At 43.1% G+C, this 15376-nt stretch overlaps 1 protein-coding gene across 3 annotated transcripts in view; it reads left to right on the top strand.

Moving 5' to 3' along the window:
* LOC124711815 (cytochrome P450 6j1-like) overlaps positions 1-15376 on the top strand; it is a 111863-nt gene that overhangs the window by 55282 nt on the left and 41205 nt on the right. For 2 of the 3 annotated variants that reach the window (XM_047242039.1, XM_047242040.1), the window contains exon 3: positions 3267-3429. The exons of the other annotated variant lie outside the window; for it this stretch is intronic. In XM_047242039.1, the coding sequence (XP_047097995.1) occupies positions 3267-3429 (163 nt within the window). The remainder of the gene's footprint in view (positions 1-3266; positions 3430-15376) is intronic. 3 annotated transcript variants of the gene reach the window in all.

Below are 15376 nucleotides of genomic sequence, written 5' to 3'. Positions count from 1 at the left end.
GCACCATGCTAGTATTTGTCTTTAAAGATTTAGGAAAATCTAAACTGGAATAGCCAGACACAGAGTTGAGCCCACTTTTCCCAAACGTGAGCCAAACATAGTAAATGCTGCACAAACCCACTTAGTTTGAAAACACAATCAGACAGATATTCCACACAAATAATACAAAAAAATTCAACCAGTGAAAGTGATGACTACAATTTACGTCTTTGTAATTGGAAACTTCTTATCTTTCATATTACAGTTACACTCAGTTTCAAGACTACTATCTTATTTAATTAACTATTCCAATGCTGTTACCTAATTTAGCAAAAATATTCTTGAGACCTTTTTCTCTGAAATATGCAGTTGGGTTTTATTCGCTACATACGAGGGTGAGTCAAATGAAAACCTTAAATTTGTAATAACAAATTGAAATTTTGCGCCATTATCCTGTAAGTTGGTAAGCATGCTACAAACGGTGTGCAGAATGGCCTGTAGAAAACAGCATAGTGCAGATGCACACATACCGTTGCAGTATCAGTATAAAGATGGCTGCCCCACTTGCGACTTGCATCAGGAAAAAACAGCGTTCTGTTATTTGGTTTTTGTGTAGTGGAGGTGTGATACCTATTGAAATTCATTGACGAATGAAAGTTCAGTATGGTGATGCATGTTTGTCACAGCAGCAAGTCTACGAATGGAGTAGGAAGTTCGCACATGGTGTGACTTCAGTGGAAGGTGCTCCTTGTTCAGGTCAGGCACAACGAGTTGTGACTCCACAGAACATTGCAGTAGTTGAAGCCATAGTGAAGGAAAACCACTGAGTGACACTGAATGACATTGCAGCATGTTTACATATTAGTCATGGGTCAGCACACCACATTGTGCATGATGTGCTCCAGTTTCACAAAGAGTCTGCAAGATGGGTCCCATGGCAGTTGACTCCTGAAATGAGAGAACGATGTGTTGATGCTTGTGAAGAACTTCTATGGTGCTTTGAACGAGAAGGTGATAGCTTCCTTGCAAGAATCATTACTGGGGACGAAACCTGGGTTCACTTCCACCAACTTGGAAATGAAGAGAGCAAGCAAGGAATGGCGGCATTCCTCATCACTAAAACCAAAGAAGTTTCCAACAGAACCATCAGCAGGGAAGGTAATGCTGGCTCTCTTTTGGGATGAAAAAGGCATCATTTGGGAGCATTACATGCCTAGAGGGACCAATGTCACCAGTGCATCATACACAGATCTCTTAAAAAATCATCTGCGGCCTGTAATCAAATCAAAGTGACGTGGATTGCTGTCAGCAGGTGTCCTTTTGCAACTTGACAATGCAGGGCCCCACATTGCCTGTACAACAGTTGCAACAATCACAGACTTGCATTTTGAGTGTCTTCCTCATCTACCATACTCACCAGACCTTGCCCCAAGTGATTTCCATATGTTTGGACTACTCAAAGACGCAATGGGCAGAAAGAAGTTCCGTTCTGATGAAGAGGTATGCCATGTGGTGCATGAGTGGTTGCGTGGACAACCAAAAGAATTTTTTTCTAAAGGAATTTATGCACTTTGTAAGTGCTGGAGGACTTGCATTGAGTGTGGGGTGATACAACTTTGAACCACTTCTGATCAATAAATAATATTTAAAAAAATATTTAAGGTTTTCATTTGACTCACCCTCATATATGGTGTATCCCATGGCTGATTTATTTTGGATCATTTACATTAAAAACACGTGAATACACAATAATCCTTATATGAGCAGCAAAGGGTAGACATGCGCTGTTACAAGAAGGGTATTTCATATTAGGTAAATCACATAATATATCAAATAATTATCATGATCCCTAAGAAAGGTCACTTAACTTTTATAACTGACCTAGCTGGTTTTCCAGCATTTCCAGGTGACTCCAGTCTTCTATTAAACAGGAAAAGGAATCATGTATATTAACAGTGTAAAATTATAATTATTTTATTTACATGTTATGGAGAATGTACTTTATAGAATCAGATCTTTTACAAACTCACTATAAAATTAATTCAAACAATATGAGAACTGCAAACAACAATTTTAGTTAGGCTGTGATGAGGTGTCCTTTTGTGGCCCACAGCCTTCACAAGCCATCTTCATCTTGAAACTGTCACTGATAACACTGGGCACCAAAGACTAAGAAAGATATTCAAATATATGTTACTCAGTTGTCGTTCACACCCTGCAAGTTTGACAAATAAGTCACTGAGTCATCATCAAACCTGTTCAAAAAATGTCTAGTATTATCCTGGCAGTACAAGTCAACTGAATTCTGATAAAGCAGCTTTCTACTTGCTAATCCAAGAACATATCCAGTAGCTCTTTCATGTGGTACTCTATCAAAAACTTTCCTCCTTGTTCTTTTCAACTGAAATTTAATAACACATTTGGATCACTGTTATGAGTACGTTACACATAGTTTATCACTTTTGTGGGGACTGCATTATATGGAACTTCTCATAAACAATAGGGTACACACAAACAGGCTATTGCACACACTAGTACGCACTTACATGATAATTCAACAAAATAAGGATGGCTCAGGGTCAGATTGTGAATCAAGGACCTCCATTGTTGTATTGTTGTTTGCCCTCCACCATGCCCTTCCTTCCTAAGTACATCTTCTTGTATTCCTCCCTTCTTCTCTTGAACAATGTATCTGCTAGACACAGAGCAAGGGAGAGAGAGAGAGAGAGAGAGAGAGAGAGAGAGAGAGAGAGAGAGAGAGAGAGAGAAGTATACAAGTTGTTAAAAGTGGCTCTGTACTCATTCCTGAAAATATCTTAAAGAATCTTAACAAGAATGTAAAATAATATGTAGGGGTCTTAGAACTGTGAAGGCTTCTAGTACATTCTAAGTTCAAAAGTGAGGCAGTTTTTATTGGTTGGGGGAAGTTTACTACACTTTGTGAGCATCCTCTAGACTTGACAAGATTATTATGACGTTAACAGTTCTAGCTTCTGAAATTAATTCAAGCAGTACTCTCTTTGTCAAGCATTCCACCATCATTACTATTACTACCTACTGCATTGTACCTAACAAACTGCTACCTTTTCGTTCAAAGTGTCAACAATGCACACTTGCCCAGCATTTGTTGGAGACTTTCTGGAGACAGTCATAAGATAAATTTACTGTTTAGACCAATATATCAAAAATTATTAACTATATTACCCACAAACAGTTTTATTCATATATAAAAAGGAAATTGTAGCACAGACTCAAGCTGCATATTTGTAAACTGTTTTCTGTTTCAGGCCTCTTCTGCTTTGATCAGCCCCTGTTATTAGTCAGGGATCCAATTATAGCCAGCTACATCCTGTCTACAGACTTTAGCAGTTTTGTGAACCGCAACTTTCACCTTTCTCCAGACACTGATCCACTGGTTGGAAGAGGTCTGCTTGCACTCAGAGGCAACAGGTACATCTTAATAGCTTTTCTTAAGGAGGCATTCAAAGCTGTATCTCTCAGCAGAATTGTGATTATTTGCATCATGATCCTGATTGACAGATTCAGTTTTGTAATTCACTTTGATGGTACTGTAAATGGTTCTCTTTTAGTGTGATTCACTTTAACACAGGGGCGGCCAAGATACTGGCTCACAGGCGTTGTCCAGGCACGAGTGCCAAAGTGCTCAGCCTTGCTACATATATCCCCCACCACTATGCCATGCTGTCTGAGTGCAAGGAGGGGAAGAGGGGAAAACTGCGAAGAACATGCTGCATTTAAATGGCAGGGCTGTTGCACTGCATACAACTTCGTTTTATATTTCACATCTCTCAACAACATATCTACATCTACATCCATACTCTGCAAGCCAATTGCTGGTGTGTGGCAGAAAGTACCTTGAGTACCTCTACCAGTTCTCCCTTCTATTCCAGTCTTGTGTTGTTCGTGGAAAGAAAGATTCTCATTGTACCTCTGTGTGGGCTATAATCTCTCTGATTTTATCCTCATGGCCTCTTCATGAGATATACATAGGAGGGAGCAATATACTGCTTGCCTCCTCGGTGAAGGTATCTTCTCAAAACTTCAACAAAAGCCTGTACCGAGCGACTGAGTGTCTCTCCTGCAGAGTCTTCCACTGGAGTTTATCTATCATCTCTGTAATGCTTTTGCAATTACTAAATGATCCTGTAATGAAGCATGCTGCTCTCCGTTGGATCTTCTCTGTCTCTTCTATCAACCCTGTCTGGTATGGGTCCCACACTGGTGAGCAGTATTCAACAGTGGGTGAACAAGTGTACTGCAATCTACTTCCTTTGTTTTTGGACTGCATTTACTTAGGATTCTTCCAATGAATCTGTCTGGCATCTGCTCTACTGACAATTAATTTTATATGGTCATTCCATTTTAAATCACTCCTACTACCTACTCCCAGATAATTTAGAGAATTGACTGCTTACAGTTGCTGACCTGCTATATTTTAGCTAAATGATAAAAGATCTTTCTTACTATGTATTCACAGCACATTACCCCTGTCTACATTGAGATTCAATTGCCATTCCCTGCACCATGCGTCAATTCGTTCCAGATCCTCCTGCATTTCAGTACAATTTTCCATTGTTACAACCTCTTGATATACTACAGCATCATCCGCAAAAAGCCTCAGTGAACTTCCGATGTTATCCACAAGGTCATTTATATATACTGTGAATAGCAACGGTCCTGTGACACACCTGAAACCACTCTTACTTCAGAAGACTTCTTTCCATTGAGAATGACATGCTGCATTATGTTACCTAGGAACTCTTCAATCCAATCACACAATTGGTCTGATAGTCCATATGCTCTTACTTTGTTCATTAAAAGGCTGTGGGGAACTGTATCAAACACCTTGCAGAAGTCAAGAAACACGGCATCTATCTGGGAACCCATATCTATGGCCCTCTGAGTCTCGTGGACGAATAGCACGAGCTGGGTTTCACACAATCGTCTTTTTCGAAACCCATGCTGATTCCTACAGTATGCCACCCTCCACCTCAAAAAACTATCCAATCTCCTGGTTTCCCACCTCCGGAAAGGCAACTCACTCACCCTTCACAACCTTTCCAGCAAACCTCAACCTCCTCTCATTGCACACAGACCCAGTCTCTCCCATCTAATCAATCTCCCACTTCCAACTCCACTCCCCCCAAAACCTCAAAATTATGTTTGTGTATCTATCAACCTGCCAGCGCTTTCGTTTGGTAAGTCACATCATCTTTGTTTTTAGATATATTTTTCCCACGTGGAATGTTTAAACAAAAGCGCTGGCAGGTCGATAGACACACAAACAAACGCAAACATACACACAAAATTCAAGCTTTCGCAACAAACTGTTGCCTCATCAGGAAAGACGGAAGGAGAGGGAAAGACGGAAGGAGAGGGAAAGACGAAAGGATGTGGGTTTTAAGGGAGAGGGTAAGGAGTCATTCCAATCCCGGGAGTGGAAAGACTTACCTTAGGGGGAAAAAGGGACGAGTATACACTCGCACACACACACATATCCATCCACACATATACAGACACAAGCAGACATATTGGCTTGTCTAATATTTGGCATTACCCCCAAAGGCCTCACACTTAAAGTTCCCATCTCTGGCTGCAACCCTTCTTTCCATCAGTCCCTATACCAGTTCCAAACTGAACAATCCATTGCCCTCACCCACATAATCCTTCACTTACACATCAACTCAGCCAATGAACACACCTGTCAACTCCTATCCTTAATAAAAGTCCTTAATCTTTCCTCTCCCACATCCACACTGGCTGTTCAGAGCATCCTCCTACAGGCCAACCGCAAATTAGAACTGCATGCCACCCTCCACCTCAAAAAACTATCCAATCTCCTGTTTTCCCACCTCCGGAAAGGCAACTTCCAGCTCCACTCCCCCCCAAAACCTCAAAATTCCAATCAACACAATCTGGAACCACAACACCCTAATTCAGAAGTTAACCTTTCCTCCAAACCTCTCTCCCAATCTGAAACCTGTGTCCTATCCAAAGGCCGCACCTTCAGCCCTACTCCCAGATTCAACCAAACAGCCCTCGTCAAAGATTTACTGTCCCACTCTCGTACTCTCTGCTGGAAATATCACTTTGCCATGAAGAAAAATGATCCTAATCCTACTCCTAATGATCCAACTCCCCAGGACACTATCCAAATTGAACCCTGCCTGGAACAGTTCTGTCCTCCGTCGCAGCGGGACCCACCTCCTCTTCCTCAAAATCACCCTCTCCAAACCTTCCAGGAATTTCTGACTTCCAGCCTTGCATCTCAATCCTTCTTAAAAAACCTTAATCCTACTCCCAACATCACCACTGCTGAAGCCCAGGCTATCCGTCATCTGAAGGCTGACCGATCCATCGTCATTCTTCCGGCGGACAAGGGTTCCACGACCATGGTACTTGATCGTTGGGAGTATGTGGCTGAGGGACTGCGTCAGCTTTCAGACAACACCACATACAAAGTTTGCCAAGGTAATCCCATTCCAGATGTCCAGGCGGAACTTCAAGGAATCCTCAGAACCTTAGGCCCCCTGCAAAACCTTTCACCTGTCTCCATCAACCTCCTGACCCCACCGACACCTCCCACCCCTACCTTCTACCTACTTCCTAAAATTCACAAACTCAATCATCCCGGCCACCCAATTGTAGCTGGTTACCAAGCCCCCACAGAACGTATCTCTGCCTACGTAGATCAACACCTTCAACCCATTACATGTAGTCTCCCATCCTTCATCAAAGACACCAACCACTTTCTCGAACGCCTGGAAACCTTACCCAATCTGTTACCCCCGGAAAAAAGGTCTTTAAATATGTCTGCTTGTGTCTGTATATGTGTGAATGGATATGTGTGTGTGTGAGAGTGTATACCCGTCCTTTTTTCCCCCTAAGGTAAGTCTTTCCGCTACCGGGATTGGAATGACTCCTTACCCTCTCCCTTAAAACCCACATCCTTTCGTCTTTCCCTCTCCTTCCCTCTTTCCCGATGAGGCAACAGTTTGTTGCGAAAGCTTGAATTGTGCGTGTATGTTTGTGTTTGTTTGTGTGTCTATCGACGTGTCAGCGCTTTCGTTTGGTAAGTCACAACATCTTTGTTTTTAGATATATTTTTCCCACGTGGAATGTTTGCCTGTAAAATAAATAAATAAATAAATAAATATATATTAAGTTTTATTTACATTCCCTCCGCAAACATATATATATATATATATATATATATATATATATATATATAGGTAAGTCACATCATCTTTGTTTTATATATACATATATATATATATATATATATATATTGTTTGGTAAGTCACATCATCTTTGTTTTATATATATATATATATATATATATATATATATATATATATATATATATATTGTTTGGTAAGTCACATCATCTTTGTTTTATATATATATATATATATATATATATATATATATATATATATATATATATATATATATATATATATATATAAAAACAAAGATGATGTGACTTACCAAACAAAAGCGCTGGCAGGTCGATAGACACACAAACAAACACAAACATACACACAAAATTCAAGCTTTCGCAACAAACGGTTGCTTCATCAGGAAAGAGGGAAGGAGAGGGAAAGATGAAAGGATGTGGGTTTTAAGGGAGAGGGTAAGGAGTCATTCCAATCCTGGGATTAGGTGGAAAAAAGGACAGGTATACACTCGCACACACACACATATCCATCCGCACATACACAGACACAAGCAGATATTTGTAAAGGCAAAGAGTTTGGGCAGAGATGTCAGTCGAGGCGGAAGTACAGAGGCAAAGATGTTGTTGAAAGACAGGTGAGGTATCAGTGGTGGCAAATTGAAATTAGTGGAGATTGAGTCCTGGTGGATAACGAGAAGAGAGGATATACTGAAGGGCAAGTTCCCATCTCCTAGTTCACCTTAATCTCTCTCCATATGTTTTTGTTTTCATTTTCATTTCAGCCTCATGTTACACTTCCCACCTTCTAATACCATATCACCCTCACAACATCCCCACAACGACCCCATTAAGTTTTATTTACATTCCCTCTGCAAACACGCCTTCGCCCTAGCCAGATTACACTCCCATATTTTATTTTCTCAGGCTTGTCTGACATTTGCCATTACCCCCAAAGGCCTCACACCTGAAGTTCCCATCTCTGGCTGTAACCCTTTTTTCCATCAGTCCCTATACCAGTTCCAAACTGAACAATCCATTGCCCTCACCCACCTAATCCTTCACTTACACATCAACTCAGCCAATGAACACACCCGTCAACTCCTATCCTTAATAAAAGTCCTCAATCATTCCTCTCCCACATCCACACCAGCTGTTCAGAACATCCTCCTACAGGCCAACCGCAAATTAGAACAGCATGCCACCCTCCACGTCAAAAAACTATCCAATCTCCTGTTTTCCCACCTCCGGAAAGGCAACTCACTCACCCTTCACAACCTTTCCAGCAAACCTCAACCACCTCTCATTGCACACAGACCCAGTCTCTCCCATCTACTCAATCTCGCACTTCCAGCTCCACTCCCCCCAAAACCTCACAATTCCAATCAACACAATCTGGAACCACAACACCCTTATTCAGTAGTTAACCTTTCCTCCAAACCTCTCTCCCAATCCGAAACCTCTGTCCTATCCAAAGGCCTCACCTTCAGCCCCACTCCCAGATTCAACCAAACAGCCCTTGTCAAAGATTTACTGTCCTACACCTGTACTCTCTGCTGGAAATATCACTTTACCACAAAGAAAAATGATCCTAATCCTACTCCTAATGATCCAACTCCCCAAGACACTATACAAATTGAACCCTGCCTGGAACAGTTCCGTCCTCCGTCGCAGCGGGTCCCACCTCCTCTTCCTCAAAATCGCCCTCTCCAAACCTTCCAGGAATTTCTGACTTCCAGCCTTGCATCTCAATCCTTCTTAAAAAACCTTAATCCTACTCCCAACATCACCACTGCTGAAGCCCAGGCTATCCGTGATCTGAAGGCTGACCGATCCATCGTCATTCTTCCGGCGGACAAGGGTTCCACGACCATGGTACTTGATCGTTGGGAGTATGTGGCTGAGGGACTGCGTCAGCTTTCACACAACACCACATACAAAGTTTGCCAAGGTAATCCCATTCCTGATGTCCAGGCGGAACTTCAAGGAATCCTCAGAACCTTAGGCCCCCTGCAAAACCTTTCACCTGACTCCATCAACCTCCTGACCCCACCGACACCTCGCACCCCTACCTTCTACCTACTTCCTAGAATTCACAAACCCAATCATCCCGGCCACCCCATTATAGCTGGTTACATAGCCCCCACAGAACGTATCCCTGCCTACGTAGATCAACACCTTCAACCCATTACATGCAGTCTCCCATCCTTCATCAAAGACACCAACCACTTTCTCGAACGCCTGGAAACCTTACCCAATCTGTTACCCCCGGAAAAAAGGTCTTTAAATATGTCTGCTTGTGTCTGTATATGTGTGAATGGATATGTGTGTGTGTGAGAGTGTATACCCGTCCTTTTTTCCCCCTAAGGTAAGTCTTTCCGCTACCGGGATTGGAATGACTCCTTACCCTCTCCCTTAAAACCCACATCCTTTCGTCTTTCCCTCTCCTTCCCTCTTTTCCGATGAGGCAACAGTTTGTTGCGAAAGCTTGAATTTTGCGTGTATGTTTGTGTTTGTTTGTGTGTCTATCGACGTGTCAGCGCTTTCGTTTGGTAAGTCACATCATCTTTGTTTTTAGATATATTTTTCCCACGTGGAATGTTTCCCTGTAAAATAAATAAATAAATATATATTAAGTTTTATTTACATTCCCTCCGCAAACATATATATATATTGTTTGGTAAGTCACATCATCTTTGTTTTTTATATATATATATATATATATATATATATATATATATATATAAAAAAAACAAAGATGATGTGACTTACCAAACAAAAGCGCTGGCAGGTCGATAGACACACAAACAAACACAAACATACACACAAAATTCAAGCTTTCGCAACAAACGGTTGCTTCATCAGGAAAGAGGGAAGGAGAGGGAAAGATGAAAGGATGTGGGTTTTAAGGGAGAGGGTAAGGAGTCATTCCAATCCTGGGATTAGGTGGAAAAAAGGACAGGTATACACTCGCACACACACACATATCCATCCGCACATACACAGACACAAGCAGATATTTGTAAAGGCAAAGAGTTTGGGCAGAGATGTCAGTCGAGGCGGAAGTACAGAGGCAAAGATGTTGTTGAAAGACAGGTGAGGTATCAGTGGTGGCAAATTGAAATTAGTGGAGATTGAGTCCTGGTGGATAACGAGAAGAGAGGATATACTGAAGGGCAAGTTCCCATCTCCTAGTTCACCTTAATCTCTCTCCATATGTTTTTGTTTTCATTTTCATTTCAGCCTCATGTTACACTTCCCACCTTCTAATACCATATCACCCTCACAACATCCCCACAACGACCCCATTAAGTTTTATTTACATTCCCTCTGCAAACACGCCTTCGCCCTAGCCAGATTACACTCCCATATTTTATTTTCTCAGGCTTGTCTGACATTTGCCATTACCCCCAAAGGCCTCACACCTGAAGTTCCCATCTCTGGCTGTAACCCTTTTTTCCATCAGTCCCTATACCAGTTCCAAACTGAACAATCCATTGCCCTCACCCACCTAATCCTTCACTTACACATCAACTCAGCCAATGAACACACCCGTCAACTCCTATCCTTAATAAAAGTCCTCAATCATTCCTCTCCCACATCCACACCAGCTGTTCAGAACATCCTCCTACAGGCCAACCGCAAATTAGAACAGCATGCCACCCTCCACGTCAAAAAACTATCCAATCTCCTGTTTTCCCACCTCCGGAAAGGCAACTCACTCACCCTTCACAACCTTTCCAGCAAACCTCAACCACCTCTCATTGCACACAGACCCAGTCTCTCCCATCTACTCAATCTCGCACTTCCAGCTCCACTCCCCCCAAAACCTCACAATTCCAATCAACACAATCTGGAACCACAACACCCTTATTCAGTAGTTAACCTTTCCTCCAAACCTCTCTCCCAATCCGAAACCTCTGTCCTATCCAAAGGCCTCACCTTCAGCCCCACTCCCAGATTCAACCAAACAGCCCTTGTCAAAGATTTACTGTCCTACACCTGTACTCTCTGCTGGAAATATCACTTTACCACAAAGAAAAATGATCCTAATCCTACTCCTAATGATCCAACTCCCCAAGACACTATACAAATTGAACCCTGCCTGGAACAGTTCCGTCCTCCGTTGCAGCGGGTCCCACCTCCTCTTCCTCAAAATCGCCCTCTCCAAACCTTCCAGGAATTTCTGACTTCCAGCCTTGCATCTCAATCCTTCTTAAAAAACCTTAATCCTACTCCCAACATCACCACTGCTGAAGCCCAGGCTATCCGTGATCTGAAGGCTGACCGATCCATCGTCATTCTTCCGGCGGACAAGGGTTCCACGACCATGGTACTTGATCGTTGGGAGTATGTGGCTGAGGGACTGCGTCAGCTTTCACACAACACCACATACAAAGTTTGCCAAGGTAATCCCATTCCTGATGTCCAGGCGGAACTTCAAGGAATCCTCAGAACCTTAGGCCCCCTGCAAAACCTTTCACCTGACTCCATCAACCTCCTGACCCCACCGACACCTCGCACCCCTACCTTCTACCTACTTCCTAGAATTCACAAACCCAATCATCCCGGCCACCCCATTATAGCTGGTTACATAGCCCCCACAGAACGTATCCCTGCCTACGTAGATCAACACCTTCAACCCATTACATGCAGTCTCCCATCCTTCATCAAAGACACCAACCACTTTCTCGAACGCCTGGAAACCTTACCCAATCTGTTACCCCCGGAAAAAAGGTCTTTAAATATGTCTGCTTGTGTCTGTATATGTGTGGATGGATATGTGTGTGTGTGAGAGTGTATACCCGTCCTTTTTTCCCCCTAAGGTAAGTCTTTCCGCTCCCGGGATTGGAATGACTCCTTACCCTCTCCCTTAAAACCCACATCCTTTCGTCTTTCCCTCTCCTTCCCTCTTTCCTGATGAGGCAATGGTTTGTTGCAAAAGTTTGAATTTTGTGTGTATGTTTGTGTTTGTTTGTGTGTCTATCGACGTGTCATCGCTTTCGTTTGGTAAGTCACATCATCTTTGTTTTTAGATATATTTTTCCCAGGTGGAATGTTAACCTGTAAAATATATAAACAAAGATGAGGTGACTTACCGAATGAAAGCGCTGGCAGGTCGATAGACACCAAACAAACACAAACATACACACAAAATTCAAGCTTTCGCAACAAACTGTTGCCTCATCAGGAAAGAGGGAAGGAGAGGGGAAGACGAAAGGAAGTGGGTTTTAAGGGAGAGGGTAAGGAGTCATTCCAATCCCGGGAGCGGAAAGACTTACCTTTGGGGGAAAAAAGGACAGGTATACACTCGCACACACGCACATATCCATCCACACATATCCCCTCTCCTTCCCTCTTTCCTGATGAGGCAACAGTTTGTTGCGAAAGCTTGAATTTGGTGTGTATGTTTGTGTTTGTTTGTGTGTCTATCGACCTGCCAGCGCTTTTGTTTGGTAAGTCACATCATCTTTGTTTTATATATATATATATATATATATATATATATATATATATATATATATATATATATATATATATATATATATATAAAAATAGAAGGAAACATTCCACGTGGGAAAAATTTTATATAAAAACAAAGATGAGGTGACTTACCGAACGAAAGCGCTGGCAGGTCGATAGACACACAAACAAACACAAACATACACACAAAATTCAAGCTTTCGCAACAAACTGTTGCCTCATCAGGAAAGAAGGAAGGAGAGGGGAAGACGAAAGGAAGTGGGTTTTAAGGGAGAGGGTAAGGAGTCATTCCAATCCTGGGATTAGGTGGAAAAAAGGACAGGTATACACTCGCTCACACACACATATCCATCCGCACATACACAGACACAAGCAGATATTTGTAGAGGCAAAGAGTTTGGGCAGAGATGTCAGTCGAGGCGGAAGTACAGAGGCAAAGATGTTGTTGAAAGACAGGTGAGGTATCAGTGGTGGCAAATTGAAATTAGTGGAGATTGAGTCCTGGTGGATAACGAGAAGAGAGGATATACTGAAGGGCAAGTTCCCATCTCCTAGTTCATCTTAATCTCTCTCCATATGTTTTTGTTTCCATTTTCATTTCAGCCTCATGTTACACTTCCCACCTTCTAATACCATATCACCCTCACAACATCCCCACAACGACCCCATTAAGTTTTATTTACATTCCCTCTGCAAACACACCTTCGCCCTAGCCAGATTACACTCCCATATTTTATTTTCTCAGGCTTGTCTGACATTTGCCATTACCCCCAAAGGCCTCACACTTGAAGTTCCACTCTCTGGCTGTAACCCTTCTTTCCATCAGTCCCTATACCAGTTCCAAACGGAACAATCCATTGCCCTCACCCACCTAATCCTTCACTTACACATCAACTCAGCCAATGAACACACCCGTCAACTCCTATCCTTAATAAAAGTCCTCAATCTTTCCTCTCCCACATCCACACCAGCTGTTCAGAACATCCTCCTACAGGCCAACCGCAAATTAGAACAGAATTCCACCCTCCACCTCAAAAAACTATCCAATCTCCTGTTTTCCCACCTCCGGAAAGGCAACTCACTCACCCTTCACAACCTTTCCAGCAAACCTCAACCTCCTCTCATTGCACACAGACCCAGTCTCTCCCATCTACTCAATCTCGCACTTCCAGCTCCACTCCTCCCAAAACCTCAAAATTCCAATCAACACAATCTGGAACCACAACACCCTTATTCAGTAGTTAACCTTTCCTCCAAACCTCTCTTCCAATCCGAAACCTCTGTCCTATCCAAAGGCCTCACCTTCAGCCCCACTCCCAGATTCAACCAAACAGCCCTTGTCAAAGATTTACTGTCCTACACCTGTACTCTCTGCTGGAAATATCACTTTACCACAAAGAAAAATGATCCTAATCCTACTCCTAATGATCCAACTCCCCAAGACACTATACAAATTGAACCCTGCCTGGAACAGTTCCGTCCTCCGTCGCAGCGGGACCCACCTCCTCTTCCTCAAAATCACCCTCTCCAAACTTTCCAGGAATTTCTGACTTCCAGCCTTGCATCTCAATCCTTCTTAAAAATCCTTAATCCTACTCCCAACATCACCACTGCTGAAGCCCAGGCTATCCGTGATCTGAAGGCTGACCGTTCCATCATCATTCTTCCGGCGGACAAGGGTTCCACAACCGTGGTACTTGATCGTCGGGAGTATGTGGCTGAGGGACTGCGTCAGCTTTCAGACAACACTACATACAAAGTTTGCCAAGGTAATCCCATTCCTGATGTCCAGGCTGAGTTTCAAGGAATCCTCAGAACTGTAGGCCTCCTACAAAACCTTTCACCTGACTCCATCAACCTCCTGACCCCACCAACACCCCGCACCCCTACCTTCTACCTACTTCCTAAAATTCTCAAACCCAATCATCCCGGCCGTCCCATTGTAGCTGGTTACCAAGCTCCCACAGAATGTATCTCTGCCTACGTAGATCAACGCCTTCAACCCATTACATGCAGTCTCCCATCCTTCATCAAAGACACCAACCACTTTCTCGAACGCCTGGAAACCTTACCCAGTCTGTTACCCCCGGAAACCATCCTTGTAACCATTGATGCCACTTTCTTATACACAAATATTCTGCACGTTCAGGGCCTCGCTGCGATGGAGCACTTCCTATCACGCCGATCACCTGCCACCCTACCTAAAACCTCTTTCCTCATTACCTTAGCCAGCTTCGTCCTGACCCACAACTTCTTCACTTTTGAAGGCCAGACATACCAACAATTAAAGGGAACACCCATGGGTACCAGGATGGCCCCCTCGTATGCCAACCTATTCATGGGTCGCTTAGAGGAAGCCTTCTTGGTTACCCAGGCCTGCCAACCCAAAGTTTTGTACAGATTTATTGATGACATCTTCATGATCTGGACTCACAGTGAAGAAGAACTCCAGAATTTCCTCTCCAACCTCAACTCCTTTGGTTCCATCAGGTTCATCTGGTCCTACTCCAAATCCCATGCCACTTTCCTTGACGTTGACCTCCACCTGTCCAATGGCCAGCTTCACACGTCCGTCCCCATCAAACCCACCAACAAGCAACAGTACCTCCATTATGGCAGCTGCCACCCGTTCCACATCAAACGGTCCCTTCTCTACAGCCTAGGTCTTCGTGGCAAACGAATTTGCTCCAGTCTGGAATCCCTGAACCATTACAC

This window comes from Schistocerca piceifrons, chromosome 8 (assembly GCF_021461385.2).
Source record: "Schistocerca piceifrons isolate TAMUIC-IGC-003096 chromosome 8, iqSchPice1.1, whole genome shotgun sequence".
Lineage (NCBI taxonomy): Eukaryota > Metazoa > Arthropoda > Insecta > Orthoptera > Acrididae > Schistocerca > Schistocerca piceifrons.
This window is presented reverse-complemented; position numbering and strand designations above follow the sequence as displayed.